The 22,464-nt window shown below is 43.4% G+C and overlaps 1 protein-coding gene across 1 annotated transcript in view; it reads right to left on the bottom strand.

Annotated features, from left to right (window-relative positions):
• Positions 1-22,120, bottom strand: part of LOC126354753 (proton-coupled amino acid transporter-like protein pathetic) — a 408,828-nt gene extending 386,708 nt beyond the window's left edge. Inside the window, exon 1 of the mRNA XM_050004633.1 lies at positions 22,022-22,120. Within this exon, the coding sequence (XP_049860590.1) occupies positions 22,022-22,081 (60 nt within the window). The 5' untranslated portion in view covers positions 22,082-22,120. The remainder of the gene's footprint in view (positions 1-22,021) is intronic.
• Positions 22,121-22,464: the final 344 nt, after the last annotated feature.

Raw genomic sequence — 22,464 nt, 5'->3', positions numbered from 1 at the left:
TCATCGTCCCGTGGAAGAATTGTACACGACGTTCAAAGTCGTAGCCATGCCATTCCTGGTGCATAGAAATATGGTACGGGTGCAATCTATGTTGATGTAGCATTCTCAACACTGACGTTTTTGAGATTTCCGATCCTCACGCAATTTGTCTGCTACTTATGTGCGGATTAGACGCGACAGCAGTTAAAACACCTACTTGGGCATCGTAATTTGTTGCAGGTCGTGGTTGATGTTTCACATGTGGCTGAACACTTCCTGTTTCCTTAAATAAAGTAACTATCCGGCGAACGGTCCGGTCACTTGGATGACGTCGTCCAGGATACCAAGCAGCATACATAGCACAAGCCCGTTGGGCATTTTGATCACAATAGCCATACATCAACACGATATCGACCTTTTCCGCAATTGGTAAACGTTCCATTTTAACACGGGTAATGTATCACGAAGCAAATACCGTCCGCACTGGCGAAATGTTACTTGATACCACGTACATATACGTTTGTAACTATTATAGCGCCATTTATCACAAAGCGAAAAAAGTGGTCCAACTAAAACATTCATATTTCTTTACGTACTACACGGATATGTAATAAAAACGGGGGTTCCATTAAAAAAAACACACAGTCTGACCTATGCCAGCACCACCTAGCGGGCCAACCATAGCGCCACCTGGTTTCCCCCTTCAATCTACACAAGTTTCGTTCTTTGTAGTTTTGTCGTTTGACGGTTGTTTCGTGAGATATTTGGCCCGGTCACGATCTATGGACCACCCTGTGTATACTGGGGTTGAAACTGTTAAAAAAACAACACAGAATCAAAAGTGAAATAGCATCTAGTGGCATTTCTTTAAGACGATAAGAGACACACACATCAGCTTTCGCGCTTTTAAATTGCATCTTCTTGGGTACAGACTGCTCTGTCATATGATATGGAGAGCTATTACAGAATGCCGCAGAGTAACACTTGGCGCAGCTAGGCAAAGTTCTCACCCTTCCATTGCTAAAACCATCATCAACTATGAATGTCCAGTCTGTGTCAAAATCAGGAACCGTCATCACTTTACCAATGAAAATACGCTCCTGTGAGAGTGTGGGTATCGTCCATCGCTTGACATAGGCCGACAGAAGCATATTTTAATCAATAAAATGATGTCAGTTCCTTACTCTAACACAGACTGGACATTCTCACCATCGATGACGGTTTTATCAGAGGAAGGCTGAGAAATCTCCCTACCCTCGCCAACTGTTAACCTGCAGCATTGTGTAATAAATATATATGCCACGTAACATAGTGCTATATACAGGTGCAAATGGGACTTTAAAGTTGCGAAAAAGGTTGTGGGAGTATCTAATCGACTTCAATAAAAACAGCTACTGCGGAATATTGGACTTTTAACTCTTGTACATGCAAATACACCTGCCGTACTTTACGAATTGGTCAGTCAATTATGGGGCCAAGTTAGGGTTTGGCAAGCCCGATGACAACCCGTCCACTGTCTGGGGTGTCTCCAGACACCTCTTCACTGGTCATCGGGGGTCAGTCCGAAGCGAGACTCATCACTGAAGACAATTGCACTCCAGTCAATGAGATTCCAGGCCGAAGACATGTATGGAGACGCCCCGAAGAGCAGTGGGATACGAACCTGATTGTCACCGCCCCATACGGCCCGACAACCAGAATTGATTGTTTCTATGCCATTTCATTTCATTTCATAACGGGACCATTTGGTTGTCATCCGCGACACCCTTACAGCACAGCGGTACGTCGACGATACTCTACGCCCCGCTTTGTTGCCCTTCATGGCATACCATGTTGGGCTTACATTTCAGCAAGACAATGCCCGACCCCACACGACTAGAGTTTCTGCTACTTTTCATGGTTGCCACAACCTATCTTGGCCAGCAACATCCCCGGATCTCTCCACGGTTGAAGACGTTTTGGAGAATTATACTGGGAGATGAAGAAGCTTGCACAGGATAGAGTAGCATGGAGAGCTGCATCAAACCAGTCTCAGGACAGGAGACAACAACAACAACAACAACAACATGGGCAGGGCTCTCCCACCAGCTTGCAATTTTGACGTTCCGACGTGGGAACTAACAGGAAGGCATCCAACAACTCTGCCAATCAATGTCAAGCCGAATCACTGCTTGTGCATGGATCATAAGAGAACCAACGCGCTGTTGACTTCCTCAACTCTTTCTCTCGACTAATTCATCAATTTTTCTGAACTTATAATTAACTGTTCCTGTACAAGACATCTACGGACTTCCGTCTTCTAATTCCTTAGACGGCTGCTCTTTCTTTCTTTGTTTGTTTTTACATTGTGTTTCTGTACAGTACTCGTCAGAAACATAATTCCTGTATTGAAAAAATTAGCACAATACATACGCGCAGCAGTAAAAAATGGTCGGAAGAGAACAAATTAGTTACAGCTGTGAGAAAAAAAAGAAGAAGGGTGAGGAACAAGACTGAATAACTAATGAAATGCAGCAAGGTATGTTACGTGGTGAGGTTGTCCTGTAGTGTGATAGCGAGGGCGCATAACGCTATCCTGACCTTCGACTGGATAAGCGAAGAGGTGCGAGCTGTACCTAGCAAAGGCTGTCGCTATCGGACACAGCTGTACCAACAGATACGGGGCCACGTTCTGCGCAAGCTCGCTACACAAATGTTCGCCTTAGGCACACAGCCAGCACACCTCGCATAAAATCCTGCCTACCATTCGCCACAGCGCTGCGTAGCTAACAGAGCGTATTGCTTTAAGAGAATCCACGTACGGCTTCGTCTGAGTACATACCACGTTCATGAATTAGCCAGGCTGTCGCAAACGTCCTGCATATATATCCGTTAAAGATTCTAAACAAGTGCTAGGAGGTAGACACAACGGTCAGTAATGAATAGTTCAGGTGGTACGATGTCATCGAATGGTCATTGCGTGTCAGGGACGTGTTTGTAATCCGCTTACGTTCTACAGCAAAAAATTAACTTGAAAAACAAAACACATCTTTGACAAAGGAAGAACAGCAATTGTATCGGCTGGGACCGAATGGAAGTGGCTTCAAAAGGCGGAGAGTTGTCCGTTCTATCAACTATCAAGACTGTTTACGTGCAAAACTCTTGCTTCTATAAAACAGATATTAGAAATTTAAGGAATCTAAAGACACTTACGGAAAGACATCTTCTAGCGTACTCTGTTCTTTTAATGTGAAACAAAAACTTTATCTCATTAACTAGTCGTTAGCTTCTTGCACACCCTCAGGCCTTATCAAGCTGCATAACAAATAAAACTTATTTGTGTTTACAGCACGTTATAATCCATTCATCAGTGTGGTAGAAGGCAACTGTGGTGGCGTCCCAAAAAAAGAATTTCCCTCCACTACAGTAGGCACGGGCGCAGTTATTAAGAACGTCAACAGATTACATCATTCGCACAGTACACATAACACATCAAAATACGTTAATTTTAGTATAATAGATTCTTCTGAACTCCGTGACGATTTCTAAGAGTGTCTATAATAATAACCTCTACCGTTGACAACAGGAGGTGATTTATTTAATGCACAACTGGTTTCGGGATTATGCCCATCTTCAAGAGGTTTTACATTCAACTACACGTTTCATTGATGGAGATCGCTGTTTAAATGAAGAAACAAACAATGTGATAACGACTAAATAGACCCAACTGAAACAACTGGAAGTTGCTAAGTAATGTGTGTTTTAAAGTGTTATAGTACTCACATACAGCTAGAGAAACCATGTCATTAGCGCATTAAATTCATCACATTTGTTACAAAAATATCTCCATTATTTACACGTTAACTGTGTGTTATATATCAAGGTAGATATTGGTACCTCCATATTATGTGTTTGATATAGCAGCTCTTAATAATTTCAGGAGCACACACACTCACAAAATCTAACGTGTCTATGTAGGAAGGCTGAGGTTATGATCAAAGACCTTACATCAAAGAAACTCAAAGATGTCACACATACAGAAACATAACAGAGCTTATGGGATCATGAGAATGAAATTGGTACAACCACACCGTCATTTACTATTCGGAGTGATTGCTGGGAGGGATTGCTGGTAAATAATATAATGTTGTAATCATTCTCACATTTACCATTTTTGAGTAGTTCTCAGGGGGCAGTGAGAAATAGTTTAAGTTTTTAAAAGAATCATTAAAGATTTGTAGAAGTAACTGATTCCACAGGTCTACTTATTCACTGAGAATGAGGTGTACTGAGTTGGAGGTATGTATGTGAGTTTTAAGCTCTTCAAGAAAATTCGTTTTCTCTCCTTTGCTTAGAATGTGCATTATCTGCAGGTTATTTGTAATGTAATCGCTACAGAACCTTCTTGAAGAGCTTGAAATTTACGTACATACCTTCAACGCAACACACCTTATTCTCAGTGAACAAGTCTTTTCTACACATCTTTAAAGAAACTTGTAACAAATGAAACTGTTACTAGTTGCCCCATCACAGCTAGTTAAAAAACAGTAACTTTGACAATGATTACAACATTACATGATTTCTCAGCAAGCATTGTACACTCCTGGAAATTGAAATAAGAACACCGTGAATTCATTGTTCCAGGAACGGGAAACTTTATTGACACATTCCTGGGGTCAGATACATCACATGATCACACTGACAGAACCACAGGCACATAGACACAGGCAACAGAGCATGCACAATGTCGATACTAGTACAGTGTATATCCACCTTTCGCAGCAATGCAGGCTGCTATTCTCCCATGGAGACGATCGTAGAGATGCTGGATGTAGTCCTGTGGAACGGCTTGCTATGCCATTTCCACCTGGCGCCTCAGTTGGACCAGCGTTCGTGCTGGACGTGCAGACCGCGTGAGACGACGCTTCATCCAGTCCCAAACTTGCTCAATGGGGGACATATCCGGAGATCTTGCTGGCCAGGGTAGTTGACTTACACCTTCTAGAGCACGTTGGGTGGCACGGGATACATGCGGACGTGCATTGTCCTGTTGGAACAGCAAGTTCCCTTGCCGGTCTAGGAATGGTAGAACGATGGGTTCGATGACGGTTTGGATGTACCGCGCACTATTCAGTGTCCCCTCGACGATCACCAGAGGTGTACGGCCAGTGTAGGAGATCGCTCCCCACACCATGATGCCGGGTGTTGGCCCTGTGTGCCTCGGTCGTATGCAGTCCTGATTGTGGCGCACACCTGCACGGCGCCAAACACGCATAAGACCATCATTGGCACCAAGGCAGAAGCGACTCTCATCGCTGAAGACGACACGTCTCCATTCGTCCCTCCATTCACGCCTGTCGCGACACCACTGGAGGCGGGCTGCACGACGTTGGGGCGTGAGCGGAAGACGGCCTAACGGTGTGCGGGACCGTAGCCCACCTCCATGGAGACGGTTGCGAATGGTCCTCGCCGATACCCCAGGAGCAACAGTGTCCCTAATTTGGTGGGAAGTGGTGGTGCGGTCCCCTACGGCACTGCGTAGGATCCTACGGTCTTGGCGTGCATCCGTGCGTCGCTGCGGTCCGGTCCCAGGTCGACGGGCACGTGCACCTTCCGCCGACCACTGGCGACAACATCGATGTACTGTGGAGACCTCACGCCCCACGTGTTGAGCAATTCGGCGGTACGTCCACCCGGCCTCCCGCATGCCCACTAAACGCCCTCGCTCAAAGTCCGTCAACTGCACATACGGTTCACGTCCGCGCTGTCGCGGCATGCTACCAGTGTTAAAGACTGCGATGGAGCTCCGTATGCCACGGCAAACTGGCTGACACTCACGGCGGCGGTGCACAGATGCTGCGCAGCTAGCGCCATTCGACGGCCAACACCGCGGTTCCTGGTGTGTCCGCTGTGCCGTGCGTGTGATCATTGCTTGTACAGCCCTCTCACAGTGTCCGGAGCAAGTATGGTGGGTCTGACACACCGGTGTCAATGTTTTCTTTTTTCCATTTCCAGGAGTGTATATATTATAAAAGACAGTGTGGTTCCATAATCATGAAACAATTTTATTTTCATAATCTATAATATCTGTTACATTTCTGTATGTGTAACATTTTTGAACCACTATCAGCTAAGATCTTTGATTATAACCTCAGTGTTCCTATGTAAATGCGTTAGATGTTATGAGTGTACGTGCTTATGAAATTATTAACACCCACTGCATCTAAGGCATAACATGGAAGTACCAATATTTACCCTGATGTCATTAATGTGTAAAAACTCGAGATATTTTTGTACAAATGTGATGAATGTATTGCGGAAACGACATGGATACTACAACTGTATGCGAATACAATAATACTTTACAACACAAGTCGCTTAGCAACTTCCAGTTGTTTCAGTTGGGTCTATTTATTCATCGTCACAATGTCATTTTTATTTAGACAGTAATCTCTAACAGTGAGCACTAAAATCTGTTATCGAATGTAAAACGACTTGAAGATGAGCACAAGCTCGAAACCTGCCGGCAATAAATAAAATCGCCTTATTTTGTGACTGGTAGCAGTTGTTATTCTACTAACCTTACAACAAAATACTTTAGCGTAATTACTGAAGGGCAGACATACACAACAAACAAACCAATATTTTTTGTGATGAGGGGGAAATTCTCTAATTGCTAATGATGATGCTGTTAGCAGACAATCAAGCTGTATTCACGAATAGTGAAGATGGACTACAGAGAGATGTCTATGAACCACACAAAACATGTAAGATAAATACCATATCAAAATCAGTACAAAACATAGAAGCCATTGCTTTCTGTAGGATAAAGACAGTAAGGGCAAAAGCAGTGATAGGAAACAAGATCGTAGAGCAAGTAGATAGATTTAAATCTTCAGGGACCATGCTAACATACAGAGGAGACCCACATGAAAAACACAAAAACTCAGAGGTTCACTTACCTAAACGGCATCTTTAGAAGGTCTCTCCAAAATAAAATATGAACGGAAATGCATCTTAAATTTTATGTCAGTATTAACATTGCTGTATGAGAGTGACTCTTGAGCAATTAAAAACTAAATAAAAAAGATAAACAGATTAAATAAGTATAAAGGCCAACGAAATGAAACTATTCAGAAACATAGCAGCACACAAGACGTTAGATCATAAAATATATAAATGCAGATGTCAGGAAGGATTTCAAAATATTTCAACGAAAAGGTTTAAGAAAATGGACAAAAACGGGTATCCTACTTGTTGCGAATGGAATAGTCAAGATTACCACTACATTTTTGGCAATATATTTCGAAAGGTAGCAGCCACATCGGAAAATCAGCATAATGATGGATGAAGCAAATGTAATGCAAGAGACCGAGCAAGGCCTAACCCGTAACGCATGACAGGAGAAAAAGAAGGAGGAGAAGGAGAAGAAAAACAAGCTAAGTAATGAAATGAAGTGGTTATTTCAGAATAAAAGAATAGCCAATGCTGGAAGATGACTTCCTTTAAAAACTTACAGGACATTTGGATAGGCAGATTTACAAGAGTCATAAGTGAGGAGCGTCACCACAGACAACACAGTGGCCGACGGCATTCACATAACGACCGAGAGCAGCGGCGTTTGTGTAGAGTTGTCAGTGCCAAGAGACAAGCAACACTGCGTGAAATAACAGCCAAAATCAATGTGGGACGTACGACGAACGTATCTGTTAGGAAAGTGTGGCGTTAATGTGCTATGGCAGCAGACGACCGACGGCGAGTGGCTTTGCTGACAGCACGACATCGCCTGCAGCGCCTCTCCTGGGCTCTTCGCTATATCGGTTGGACCCTTGATGTCTGGAAAACCATGACCTAGTCGGATGAGTCCCGATTTCAGTTGGTAATAGCTTATTGTGGATTTCGGCTGTGGCGCAGACCTCACAGACTCATGGACCTAAGCTGATAGCAAGGTAATGTGCAAGATGGAGATGACTCCATAATAGTGAGGGCTGTGTTTACATTGGATGGACTGGGTCACTTGTTGGTAATGGCTATGTTCGGCTACTAGGAGACCATTTGCAGCCATTCATGGACTCGATGTTCCCAACCAATGACTGAATTTTTGCCGATGACAATCCGCCATGTCACTGGGCCACGATTATTAGTGATTGGTTTGAAGAACATTCTAGACAATTCGCGCGCATGATTTGGCCACCGAGATCGCCCGGAAAGGGGACTATCTGACGTTTATGGGAGTTCATTTCATGCACAAAATCCTGTACCGGCAACACTTTCGCAATCATGAACGGCTATAGAGGCAGCATGGATCAGTAATTCTGAAGTGTATTAAATGTATTCGCAATTGCGATTAAGGAAAGCCATCGGTTGTAGAATGGAATGACAATAATGAAAATCCTGTACCGGCAACACTTTCGCAATTATGGACGGCTATAGAGGCAGCATGGCTCAGTAATTCTGAAGTGTATTAAATGTATTCGCAATTGCGATTAAGGAAAGCCATCGGTTGTAGAATGGAATGACAATAATGAAAATCCTGTACCGGCAACACTTTCGCAATTATGGACGGCTATAGAGGCAGCATGGCTCAGTAATTCTGAAGTGTATTAAATGTATTCGCAATTGCGATTAAGGAAAACCATCGGTTGTAGAATATAATGACGATAGTGAAAATTTGTGCCGGCCAGGGACTTGAACCCAGATTCCCCGCGTATGGCGAGCGGTAACCTTACCATTTGGCTATGCGTGCACGACTGACTCACAGCCAGACCCAAACTTCCATATGTCGTCAACAATGCGTCCTCGACCTGCATTCCTACATCCATGATGCATATTCCCGTACACGTCAGATGTTATACTTGAAAGTCGCTTGCCGGTATTTCTGAAGTGGCGTTCCAACGACTTGTTGAAGCCACTCCACGTCGAGTTGCAGCACTACGCCGGATGAAAGGAGAACCGACACGGAAGTAGGAGGTATCGCATGGCTTTCGTCATTTTAGTGTGTTCTTTAGAACAAGAATCTGCGTCAAATTATCCTGTAAAATTTTAACCAGCTTTGTTAAACGTGTATTTGTGCACTTATATTTGTGCTACAGCACCATTGGTAACGGTTAACATTATGATATTTTTCGTCTATCGTCTTCATCATCATCATTCATCCCCATACGGTCGGAGGAAGGCAACGGCAATCCACCGCCGTTAGGGCCTTGCCTTGTACGGCGGTGGGGGTCTCCCACATCATTCCCCTACGCTCTGTCAAGAAGCATGGGACTTAATTTTCATCGTTTTATTAAGTAACCAAACCTCTTAGTGAGTACATTACACATATGTCAATCAATAGTAGGCTAGAAAATCCCCTTGTTATTCTCATGTTACGACTTCAGTTTTTGTTCTGTACTTTACGTAATTTACCTTTTAATTGGATAAACAGATGCTAAATGCCAACGGAAGAAAACTGATAATAATAGTAATACTCATAATAACAATAAAAATAATTATAGTAATAATAATAATGATAACTACCGGAGTGGAAGAGCCCTTCTCGGCAAAATTTTGATATTGGGTTTCTGCAGTGTCGACACTTTGAAAACTATCCAGCGTGTCGGCATGTTGACCACGTGAAGTGTGCATACTGTTTCATTCCGCTGCGTAAGTTTATCGAATGTTTCCGACAAGTTCAGGAAAATTGGATCAACTTGGGCGCCTACGTTTACGACTCTCTTGATTTCAAATATGAACGGTGAAAGCTTTGATTCACGTTATTGATCTGCCCGTGATTCACGTTAAGTTCTACAGAGTAAAGTTCCGTTCTCCAAAAGAGCTATAATAACCAAGCAGTAACATGTTCCATAGCTCCTCAACAGGATGACACACGTTTTCTCAAATACCGCAGTAGATACACTGTGGTAATTATAGAAATACATGAAAAAAAGTAAGTTAGTTACAAATTACCGTGTGCATATATTTCATTCAACATGCAAGCGTCACTACAGATATTTGGATTTGGGTTATGACATGTTCGATATCCCTGCCACCATTGGCGGTGATGTGGAATAGACGAATAGCGAAATTTTACACGACCCGTTTATGTGTCGGAACATCGGTGCAGTCGATGTCCTCCTGAATAGCTGTTTCCAGCTGAGCGAAGGTTTTGGGGTTATTGATGTACATATTTTCCTTAAATATAGCCGCACAAAAAGCAGCGGCATGCGTTCAGATCCGCAGAATATGGTGGCAAATCGCGGCCCATGCCACTGGTTTCTGGGTGCCACAGAGTCAGAATGAGGTCCACAAAGAGATGCTCCAGGACATGAAGCACTCTCTTGCTTCGATGAAGTCGAGCTCCGTCTTGATATGAGCCACGTCTTGTCGAAATCACGGTCACTTTGGATAATGGGGATGAAATCATCTTCCAAAACCTTCAAAAAATGGTTCAAACGGCTCTGAGCACTAGGGAACTGCTGTGGTCATCAGTCCCCTAGAACTTAGAACTACTTAACCCTAACTAACCTAAGGACATCACACACATCCATGCCCGAGGCAGGATTCGAACCTGCGACCGTAGCAGTCGCACGGTTCCGGCCTGCGCGCCTAGAACCGCGAGACCACCGCGGCCGGCTCCAAAACCTTCACGTGCCTTTCGGTAGTTACCGTGCCATCAAGGAATATCGCACCGATTATCCCGTAACCGGATACTGCACACCACACAGTCACCGGCTGAGGGTGAAGAGACTTCTCGATCGCGAAATGTGGATTCTCAGTCCCCCAAATGTGCCAGTTTTGCTTATCGACGAACCCATCCAAATGAAAGTAGACATCATTGCTAAACCAAACCATACTAATTACCGTCATGTACTCCGCGGCTCGTGGTCTAGTGGCTAGCGATGCTCCTTCTGGATCACGGGTTCTATTCAGGCCGGGATGGAGATTTTTCTCTGCCCGGGGACTGGGTGCTTGTGTTGTCCTCATCATTTCATCATCATCATCATCATTATTCGTGACAGTGGCTAGATTGGATTGTGTACAAAATGGACTGTGTGAAAACTGTGACTTCGTAAGGGCTCTGATGACCGTGCCGCTCAGCGTCCTACAAACCAAACATCATCCCATCATGGCTCGCAGCCAACAGTGCCATTTTAACGCCCTAACGTAAACGATTCAGAGGTTATGACGATTTAATTTCATATAGTTTAATAATTGTCTCCCTTTACATCTGTTACGGAATGAGGTCCGAGCGCAGACGAGTATAAGACGCAATGGAGTGCGCTGCGGTCATAACGCATTCGAGTAAATAAGCGATCACATGGCAAGCGTCCGTTACACACACACAGACTGCCACATGTGGGCCACCACATCCTCTGCCGTGAGTCATCACGCCATAACGCTTAACTGCAACGTTCCATAGCCCACTAGCAGCGTTGCATCCATACGTCCCGACGGCGTCGAACTTTACGTTGCATTATGGCTTTAGTGGCCCACCATCATGACGAACCTTTTTCCACAACGTATGTCTTCTCCATGCGTGCAAGCTATGCCTGTGTTGTATTCTCAGTGGAATGGGCGCTCTTGAAGTAGTAATTTGTATAGTTTTGTGGTACAAATTTTTCCGACTTTCTTGTCGGGTGAAGATTAAGCCTAACATTCGTGAAACTGAGTGGTGTAACATGGAGAGGTAGAGTACACGCCGGCCGCGTTGGCCGAGCTGTTCTAGGAGCTTCAGTCCGGAGCAGCGCAACTGCTACGGTCGCAGGTTCGAATCCCGTCGCGGGCGTGGATGTGTGTGATGTCCTTAGGTTAGGAAGGTTTCAGTAGTTATAAGTTCTAGGGGACTGATGACCTCAGATGCTAATTCCCATTGTGCTCAGAGCCATTTGAACCATTTGTAGAGTTACACAATAGCGAGTAGCAATAGAGGAATTTTTTTCTGCCAGCAATTACTCAGTTATCGCTGCTCAAGGAAGGTGTCGTGCTACGTTTAGTGTGAAACGTCCCCTTAGAAAAATTATACAAGACTGTGCTTAAACTTACACAACAATTTTTAGCGCAACGCAATCTGACTTTCAAAAATCCCTACAAAAGAATGGCCCTGACTAACATTTACCTACACCTTTCACAAATCACTTACCTCACCAAAAATCTTCGTTACTCGAACTACTGCAATATAGCGAGCACCACTACTGCCAGCTAAATAAAAGATTCAACCTACTGAAGGCACTAACTACTGATAGGCATAGTTAGCAAATGAAAGATTTTAATACAGAACAAACAATGTATTTACCTTAATAGTCATAATATATATAGCAGTTCATGACATCCAGTCTTACAAATTTCAAAACTCCGCCATCTCTCTCCCCACGTCCACCACTGCTGGCGGCTCACCTCCAACTGTGTAATTGCGTAAACATGTGTCACTGATGATGTAGTAAAAAAAATGTTTATCTCTCAGTTAAATGACCAGATAGCTGTGTAATTTATGTGTTAGAGAAATATGGTAAGTGGGCGCGCAAGGCGATTGTGCGATACATTGAATCTCACATCAACAGTGGCACAGTAATTGGTGCTAAAAATACGGGCAGGCATCGATCGGTACACATTGATTGAAGATGACTTTGAAAAGATGAGAAGTACGATCACAGCCAGCTCAGACGAATCTGCAAGAAGGTTGTCACACAAAATTGGAGATGGCAGAAATATAGTGCTCAACATCCTGAGCAAAAGGCTGATTTGCTTCTAAACTTCAGGTACCTCTAATGTTGAAACCAACTGATTTTAAAAGTCGTTTAGTGCTATGCAACAAGATGGAAATAACAAAGTCATTCAGAATTTTGGAGAGAGGCTCATAATGAATGATGAAGCTCTCTTCCATATATGTGATTGCGTGAATAAAGAGAATGTGAGGTTATGGGCTGGACAAAACCCATGTGAGAGTCTCGAACATCTTTTACATATCAATATCAGTGGGAACAGACAGGTACTTTTTCTTAAAAAAAAAAGAAAGAAAATGGCGATACCGCTACTCTTAGTGGCGATAGTTAAGGTCGCACAAGGATTCAGAGAAGGAAATTACTGCAACACAAGTTTTCCAGTCATATGATGTCGGCGTTTGGTGACACTGAATAGCCTCTCCATTCCCCAGGCATAACTACTCCAGACTTTCTTCATGGGCTTTAGTAAAGTATAGAGTCCATGACAATAAATGACAACTTAGACGATGTTGAAGCAACCATAAGACATGATATCAAACGTAGATCTTGCACAATATATGAAGGTAGTGGTAGTTAGTTGTCAGGAGTGCGAATGATTCAGTGGACGATGTGTGAAGTCTGGAATTTTTAAAGAAATGGGGAAAGTTCGCTGTTCTCCTGTATTTTTCATGTATCATACTACGTCCCACATCATTTTAGTAACTGAAAATTTGGCACAAATAAAAGTACACTACAAATAAATGTGGTCATTAAATAATTGTCAGCCGGCCTCTGTGGCCGAGCGGTTTTAGGCGCTTCAGTCCGGAACCGCGTTCCTGCGGCGATCTCAGGTTCGAATCCTGCCTCGGGCATGGATGTGTGTGATGTCCTTAGGTTAGTTAGGTTTAAGTAGTTCTCAGCCTATGGGACTGATGACCTCAGATGTTAAATCTCATAGTGCTTAGAGCCAACCAATTGATTGCCACACTGTATTATCTGAGTATTTTAATTTGAGAGACTAGTGCCTTCCAATGGTTCCTTGGAGATGAATTACATTTCATTCGGTCTCTTTCCCCCATTTATCTTCTTATCTCAGTCCAAACGTGTCTTCCTTTGAAATTAACTTCTTCAGTTTTCGTACATCCATCGTCAACCTCAGGCAGGTAGTGGGACAACAGCCAATCGGTATATGAGAAGTAGTGATAACACCGCCAGCTGTGTGCCTGTATGTATTTATGTGTGGTTTAGGTGGGCCTTTCGACCGTCATCAAGCCCCTCTAATGGCAAATAGTGGTTCTACAACCATCTGTATACTGTGCCATAACAGGGGGTAAAAGCGAATTTCACAGAACTGCTCGTGCGTGATGTGACCAATACAACCCTTCAGCCAACTAGTATTAGGAAGTACTTTTTATTCAACTTCTATGGCAGTGTTCACATTTGGTTATAGGGCCACTATTTTCCAATAGAGGGACCGATGATAGTTGATTAGACCACTGAAACCGATCGCACTTAAATGAATACATACACGGGCACAACTGACGGTGTTACCACTATTTCTTATACAGTGTGTTAGTTATATAAGTTAAGGTATTGCCACAGTTGTTACCTCTATGCAGGGTGTTACAGAAAAGTACGGCCAAATTTTCAGGAAACATTCCTCACATACACATAAAGGTGGTGGTGGTTAGTGTTTAACGTCCCGTCGACAACGAGGTCATTAGAGACGGAGCAGAAGCTCGGGTTAGGGAAGGATTGGGAAGGAAATCGGCCGTGACCTTTCAAAGGAACCTTCCCGGCATTTGCCTGAAACATTTAGGGAAATCACGGAAAACCTAAATCAGGATGGCCGGAGACGGGATTGAACCGTCGTCCTCCCGAATGCGAGTCCAGTGTGCTAACCACTGCGCCACCTCGCTCGGTCACAAATAAAGAAAAGATGTTATGTGGACATGTGTCCGGAAATGCTTAATTTACGTGTTAGAGCTCATTTTGGTTTCGTCATTATGTACTGTACTTTCTCGATTCACCGCCATGATTTCATACCGGATATTCTACCTGTGCTACTAGAACATGTTCCTTTACAAGTATGAGACAACACGTGGTTCATGCACGATGGAGCTCCTGCACATTACAGTCGAAGTGTTCGTACGCTTCTCAACAACAGATTCGGTGACCGATGGATTGGTAGAGGCGGACCAATTCCATGGCCTCCACGCTCTCCTGACGGCAACCCTCTTGTCTTTCATTTATGGAGGCATTTGAAAGCTCTTGTCTACGCAACCCTGGTACCAAAATGTAGAGACTCTTCGTGCTCGTATTGTGGACGGCTGTGATGCAATAAACCATTCTCCAGGGCTGCATCAGAGCATAAGGGATTCCATGCGACGGAGGGTGGATGCATGTATCCTCGCTAACGGAGGACATTTTGAACATTTCCTGTAACAAAGTGTTGAAGTCACGCTGGTACGTTCTGTTGCCGTGTGTTTCCATTCCATGATTAATGTGATTTGAAGAGAAGTAATAAAATGAGCTCTAACATGGAAAGTAAGCGTTTCCGGACACATGTCCACATAACATATTTTCTTTCTTTGTGTGTGAGGAATGTTTCCTGAAAGTTTGGCCGTACCTTTTTGTAACACCCTGTATGTACCCAATTAAGCGAGTTAGTCTTTTTGTCTCTGCATCTATCAGTTTTATGCCAAATTCATCACATAATTTACTACCAAATGTTTTCTGCACGGTCTTAACTGCACCACTAACAGGACTATGCATGTCAGTATAGACTACCCGTTTTGCGTCTGCACGTTCCATTTTCACTACCTGCCTTGTTGCCTAGAGGAAAATTGACATTAATGGATGGCTAGTGCCATGCGTATGTGGACGCACTAACCAACCTAAAAACGTACTGGTCGCAATAACTATAATTTTTAGTCTGCAAATTTAGGAAGTACTGGTGTAATGCTGTTCTCGCCATCAATAGAAATATCTCCATTATACCCTCAACACGACGTATAAACAGGTTCTGTACTTTGTGGTATCTGCTGTAGACAACACTAATAGCTTCTTTACACTTCGCCCCTCAAGCTATCGTTCAGTACTGCTTAAGTCTGTCTTGCGTCACAAACATATTACTCTTTTTTTAAAGTGGGATCTTATGCAACCACTCTCTACACCAACCCGACATCAGGGTAGTGTGATATTTGGTTTCACTACATGTTCTGACAGGCACAGTAAAACAACAAACATCACAGTTTCTGAAGAGTCCTTCAATATATCTGGAAATAATTTATGTTGGTCAAGAACAAGAGTGGACCAAGTATTGAATCTTGTGACGAACCATATTTAATATATCACCACATCGAGTTTTGTTGTTGTTCTTGTGGTGCTATTTGTTGACTTGGCGCCCTGTTTCGATTTCTTTGCCTGCTAATGGCATGCCTCAAACGATGTAAAATTTAGTTCTACGTTTCAATAGCATATCGATGACAAAGTCGTTAGGGACAGAGCACATCTACAACTAGGGTAAGGATAGTGAACTTCTCATGGGAACCGTCCTGCCGTTCGCCTTACGAAATAAAATGTAACAGGACTGCAAACACCAAGCTATATACAGTGCCTTGTGTGAACAATGTTGATTCGCAAGACAAATTAAGGCCCACGTAAACGGACTGATACAGCTGTCCCTACCTATGGGTTTTATGCAATCTACAACTACTTCAAGATTTCTGTATGCCCTTGCTATATGCAGACTATTAGTCCTACAGGAAAAACTAACAGGACATTTTTCTAGAAAATTTAATATAGTTGAATTTAGTACTGGGATTTTTTTCTCGGTAGAGGCCGTAGTTTTCGAATTATTCAATGGAAACCTTCAGAAGTGATTTTTAAAAATGATTTTCTGGAATATCTCGAAAACGGTGGTATCCAGCGAAAATACGTCCTGGTAAAATATTCAATTACAGAAAATTTCCAACAAAAAGGTCTTGTTCATTTTTTTCTGTAGTACTAATAGTTTGCGCATAGCAAACGATAGATTATGAAAACGTTGTACATGTTTTTTCTAAGGCGTTGCAGGTTGCATGAAACGGGTCGGTAGGGGCGTCTGATTCAGTCTGTATATGGCGTGTTAACAGTTTTACAAAAGGCATATGTGACGTTATATTCAATAAAAGAACGCTTTCTCTCCATTAGAACGAAAACATAATTTGTACAAACAGCTTCCCCCATAACTTAGGGCAGTGGGCAATGTAACATGCACACACATTTATGAGGGTGCTTAGTATTCAAAACAAATGCAGTCTACTTGGCGATCGATGTGTAACACCATGATTGTTGTGCTATATAGAGAGTACACCACTACTTTACCACCGTGTTTATATAACAATACATTTTTGTTGCTCTGGAGTCCAGGTAAGTCGTGCTCATGAAAGAAATTGTCTATATTTACAGCTGTGTGATTGTAGAGATATCTGTTAGGTAGATGTATTTATCGACAGGCGTTTGGGCATCCTCTACCACTAGCATAGCCTAATCCATAAATTGACATGCAGACCCTATTTAGATGCGGATAAAGGCCAGGTAAAAAGTAGGTGGACTTTCCGGCTTCCAGCGATGCATCCACAGTTGAATGAACGGAGTCACCTAAAACTACTTCGCTTTATTTACCTGTTACAATTTCTAGCAGGCACTACACAATTGGCCACTAAAATTGCAGTAGCAAAATCTATAGTAGAAAATGAAACTTTATTTATTATGCATGTACAGAATATTAGGCAGAACACATGATTAAAGTTTTAGGTGATAGGGGGATAAGCAGGGAGTGAAATTTAGCACACACAGCTGCCAAATCTAGCAGTAACAGTGTCTCCAACCAATTTGGTGGGCATACGTCGACCGGAGCCTCGATGGCCGGTATAGATATGTCGCTGCGCGCTTCTCCTACTTTATGGCAGGGTCCATCTATCTTAGTGGTTGACGACTGTTGGAGTACATTTTCTCAGCAATGTGCGACCAGATATTTTTCAGCCCTTGAGAGTTCGGACAAAGTGCTGGCAAGGGCAACAGTGGAACAGGTTCAGTGTAGAGTTAAGTCTGGATAGCAAGGGAAACATGTGGTCTTGTGTTATTTTGTTGAACGTGTGTGCCGTTGGAAGTAGAACTGCCAATGTGCCTCCGCCTTCTCATGCATCAGAGGAAGCTGCAAGAGTGGCCGATCTGATGATAGTCCGTAGTGCTCCAGTCCCCAATGCACTGATGAGAAGCTCATTTCCTCACTAAATGAATATGACGTAGCTGTGTGACGCTGCAACGTTGAACGAGCGATGTGGTTGTCCTTTCTGGCGCTAGTCGTGTGAGGTCGTGGAGATATCGCACGGTGTTTGCATATGGGCGTTCTGGAGCCGCCTGTTCCACATTCGCTTGGCAGTTTTGGCATCCCAACCAAGACGCACAATAAATCGGAGAACCATAAAGTGCAGACTAAACAGGATACGGTCCTGACACTGTAGAATTGTGACATATAGTTGTATATGTTTGGCTTTCTTACAAGGAAAGCAGCGTGACATTCTTACAAGAAGCCAACACACGAATGTTTTTTTTCAGTGAGAAATCAGATGCGTATTCTTCAATCAAGTACATAGTTTGACGGCTTAACTCCTACCTAATTTGTGCTGTTGCGGTGGAAAGCAGATTTGCAAGCATATGGAAACCTTTAGCGCTCTCCAAGCGAATTTGACGTTTGTTAATAAACACATTAAATTTCCTGTATCAGTACGCGATCGTTGTGAATGCTTTGTGAATAAAATAGCCTGGATCGCCAAATAAATTTCTTTTCTATTTCTCTAAAGACTCACGTTAGTTGAGATCGAGATTAGGCATGGGTTTCCGTATTCACACTGAACCTTGTTTTGCGCGTGGGTGGAAATTTTCTCCGCTCGTAGACTGGGTGTTGTATTGTCCTTACACTCGTATTGTTGCACCTGGCAAGAAAATAGCCTTCAATGCCGTGTCGTATCGCGTTTACAATACTGAGGTGGCTCAATAGGCACGATTCGAAAGCCACTAAATCTAAAGAAAAAAGAACTTGCTTCGCATGCTTTTTGACATCTAATAGTGTCAGTAGCCCAAACGGCGGAATACACAGAAATTTATATAACGGTCCATATGGTTTAACTCTCAAACATTTGATGTCTATTGCACGTCGCTACATTCTGTTGTGACTTTAATGACCAGAGCGGTAGCTTGCGGCTCTAAACGCTTCTGGTAGCGATCAGACTTGTTTGTCAAATTTGCTGGTTCATATCCACGAGTTTTTCAAAGAATCACGGAGACGAACCGAAGTCTGTCAATGTAGTCTCACTATCGAAGCAGCTGTCATACTGCCACAAATAATTTTAACGACAGTTGGAATGCCTGCCTATGCAGAGAAAACGTCTTGCATTGACTTAAAAAATGTGTATAAAGAACAAGAAAAGGTAGTGGACCACAGAGAGATAGAAAATGAGACACGTATGATCGGACAAGAAACATAGTTCGTTTAACAATCAGAGAGCTCCAATTTTTTATTTTATTTATTTATTTATTTGCACTGCCGATTGTATGTTGTGCATAGAATATAGATTTTCTTCTTAACGTCTTCCTGTATGATGATTTTTTAAATGAACACTCCACCATTTGACTGTATTGTTGCTTATTTAATTACGACCCAGGTTTCCGGCTTTTATGCCATTTTGAAGTGATTGAGTTTGTGTCATTAACATATACTGCAGAACATCAAGCTCAAAATTGGCTATAAATTAAGAAAAATACTCGCTCCTCGCGAAATGCCAGATGTAAAATCATCATCTTACAAAGAGATCATTAAATAATGGTGGGAGCACGTCATATTTAATCAAAACAGATTTACTTTGGTATATAAAAGATGAACACATGTTCCCACTATTATTTACTGATATTTTTACAAGATGATGATTTTACATCTACCATTTAGTGGGGAGTCAGTCAAATGGCGGTGTGTTTATTCGAAAATTATTGTATGGTTGTTGCTTGCAACATCAAAAACTGTGTGAAGTATGTATGGAAAAGAGGCAAGACCTGTAGCATCTTGGTAATCGTCAGTGCTCTTGTTTTTATCCATATACTATTCTACTGGCAGTTTCCACAATTGAGAAACTTCACGACACACTTAAGGAAAAAAGAAAAACCCTTCTACGCAAAACACGCGCAACGTAATATCGACGCATAGAACGTAAGATACCTTGTCATTCCTGCCATCAACCAACTTTTTTTCTGAGGCACGTCAAATACTGGCCATTTTCGACAAAGACGTCAAACGGAGTAGCACGCAGCAAAATGTTTGACAAACTAGTGAAGTTTGATACACCGGTGACCGTTTACACGTATCGACAAGGCGTATGTACGACAAACACGTGAAACAAAGCGACACACTGCCAAATAATATGATAGATTAATGAGGATCGGATAATGAATCGTTTACAAGTGTTTGAACTGTTTATGTTGACAAATGCATAAAGTAAAACAGGTGACAGCCAAAACGTTTGTCAAGCTGGTGATGTTAGTCAGGCTTTTTGGTCGTCTACAGGAACACGTGAGGCAATACTGACCCTACGACTTATTTTAGAAGAAAGATTAAGGAAAGGCAAACCTACGTTTCTAGTATTTGTAGACTTAGAGAAAGCTTTTGACAATGTTGTCTGGAATATTCTCTTTCAAATTCTGAAGGTGGTAGGGGTAAAATACAGGGAGCGAAAGGCTATTTAAAATTTGTACAGAAAGCAGGTGGCAGTTATAAGAGTCGAGGGACATGAAAGAGAAGCAGTAGTTGGGAAGGCAGTGAGACAGGGTAGTAGCCTCTCCCCGATGCTATTCAATCTGTATACTGAGCAAGCAGTAAAGGAAACAAAAGAAAAGTTCGGAGTTGGTATTAAAATCCATGGAGAAGAAATAAAAACATTGAGGTTTGCCGATGAGATTGTAATTCTGTTAGAGACAGCAAAGGACTTGGAAGAGCAGTTGAACAGAATGGACAGTGTCTTGAAAGGAAGATATAAGATGAACATCAACAAAAGCAAAACGAGGATAATGGAATGCAGTCAAATTAAATCGGGTGATTCTGAGGGAATTAGATTATTAAATGAGACACTTAAAGTAGTAAAGAAGTTTTGCTATTTGGGGAGCAAAATAACTAATAATGGTCGAAGTAAAGAGGATGTAAAATGTAGCCTGCAATGGCAAGGAAATCATTTCTGAAGAAGAGAAATTTGTTAACATCTAGTATTGATTTAAGCGTCAGGAAGCCTTTTCTGAAAGTGTTTGTATGGAGTGTAGACATGTATGGAAGTGAAACGTGGACGATAAATAGTTTGGACGAGAAGAGAATAGAAGCTTTCGAAATGTGGTGCTACAGAAGAATCCTGAAGTTTAGATGGGTAGATCACACAACTAATGAGGAGGCATTGAATAGAATTGGGGAGAAGAGGAGTTTCTGGCACAACTTGACCAGAAGAAGGGATCGGTTGGTAGGACATGTTCTGAGGCAATTTAGTACTAGAGGGCAGCGTGGAGGGTAAAAATCGTAGAGGGAGACCAAGAGATGAATACACTAAGCAGATTCAGAAGGATTTAGGTGCAGAAGAAGCACAGGATAGAGTAGCATGGAGGGCTGCATCAAACAAGTCTCAGGACTGAAGGCCACAACAAAAACAACAGGGTTTTCGCAATGTTTGACAAATACATCAAACAAAGACCCCCAGCCACGTGATTTGACAAACTAGTGAAGTTTCTCTGATCGTTTACAGGGGTCTATACGTTATATGTTTGACAAACACGTGAAACTGAACATCAAACCGACCAATAACGTGACAAAGTAGTGAAGTTTGTCGGATTGTTTCATCGAATACTGGGTTTCCGCAGTGTACGTTCGACAGACATGTGAAACAAAGACGCGCAGCCAAATAATTTGACAAACTAGTGATGTTTAGCAGATAGTTTGATCGTTTACAGAGATGGCTTAACAGTGACAAAGGAGCATGTCTGGCGCCGTGGAAGCGGAAGAGAAAGGCCGGCTGGAGCACGAAGGCGCGCGCGAGCCGTTAGCGGCGTCGGCGGCCGCAGCCTTGGCGATTCGGAGCGGAAATGTCAGCCGCGTGCCGGCCTCGCAGCGGCGAAGTGCAGCGTCGCGAGTTACACGCGGGAACCAAGTACGACCGCTGCTGCTGCACTACAGCGATCGCGTCTCAGCGGCGGCCTCTGGGGCGGGCGATCCCCCTCCAACAGTGTAGCGAAGCCCCAGGGAGTGTCCGGTTGCTGTCGGACAGGAGAGGAGCTACAGCGGAGGCCTCCGGCTGGAGGCTACTACTCACCGTGACGCCGGTGGACAGCGGCCATCGCCAGCGCCTGCCGCTGCGCCCTTTGCGCGACATCCCGCAGACCGGCGTGCAAACTCCGGCGGCTAAGCGCGGCCAACTGGAGCGCCGTGGCTCGGCGTTCTCCACCGTGCGCGCCCGCCGTGACGCGACACGCCAGCCGCCACGTCACGCCGCGTCACAGCCTGGCCGGGCCGGCCGTGGGCACCGCCGCCGCCCGCTCCGGCGACTCTCGCGTCGTGGGAGGAGGCGAGCGCGCGGCCACTGACACCGGCCGGCCGGCTGCAGCCAGCCACACGGAACGAGTATCGAGTACTTCCACCTCGGCACCGACACATTTCTACTCGGCAATTTTCAGTTGATATCACTCATGTAATGTTGATACATTAATTTGTGTTGAAAGCGGTGCTGATATTCGAGACAATAAAAACGGGTTAAAA

Source organism: Schistocerca gregaria, chromosome 3 (assembly GCF_023897955.1).
Source record: "Schistocerca gregaria isolate iqSchGreg1 chromosome 3, iqSchGreg1.2, whole genome shotgun sequence".
Lineage (NCBI taxonomy): Eukaryota > Metazoa > Arthropoda > Insecta > Orthoptera > Acrididae > Schistocerca > Schistocerca gregaria.
This window is presented reverse-complemented; position numbering and strand designations above follow the sequence as displayed.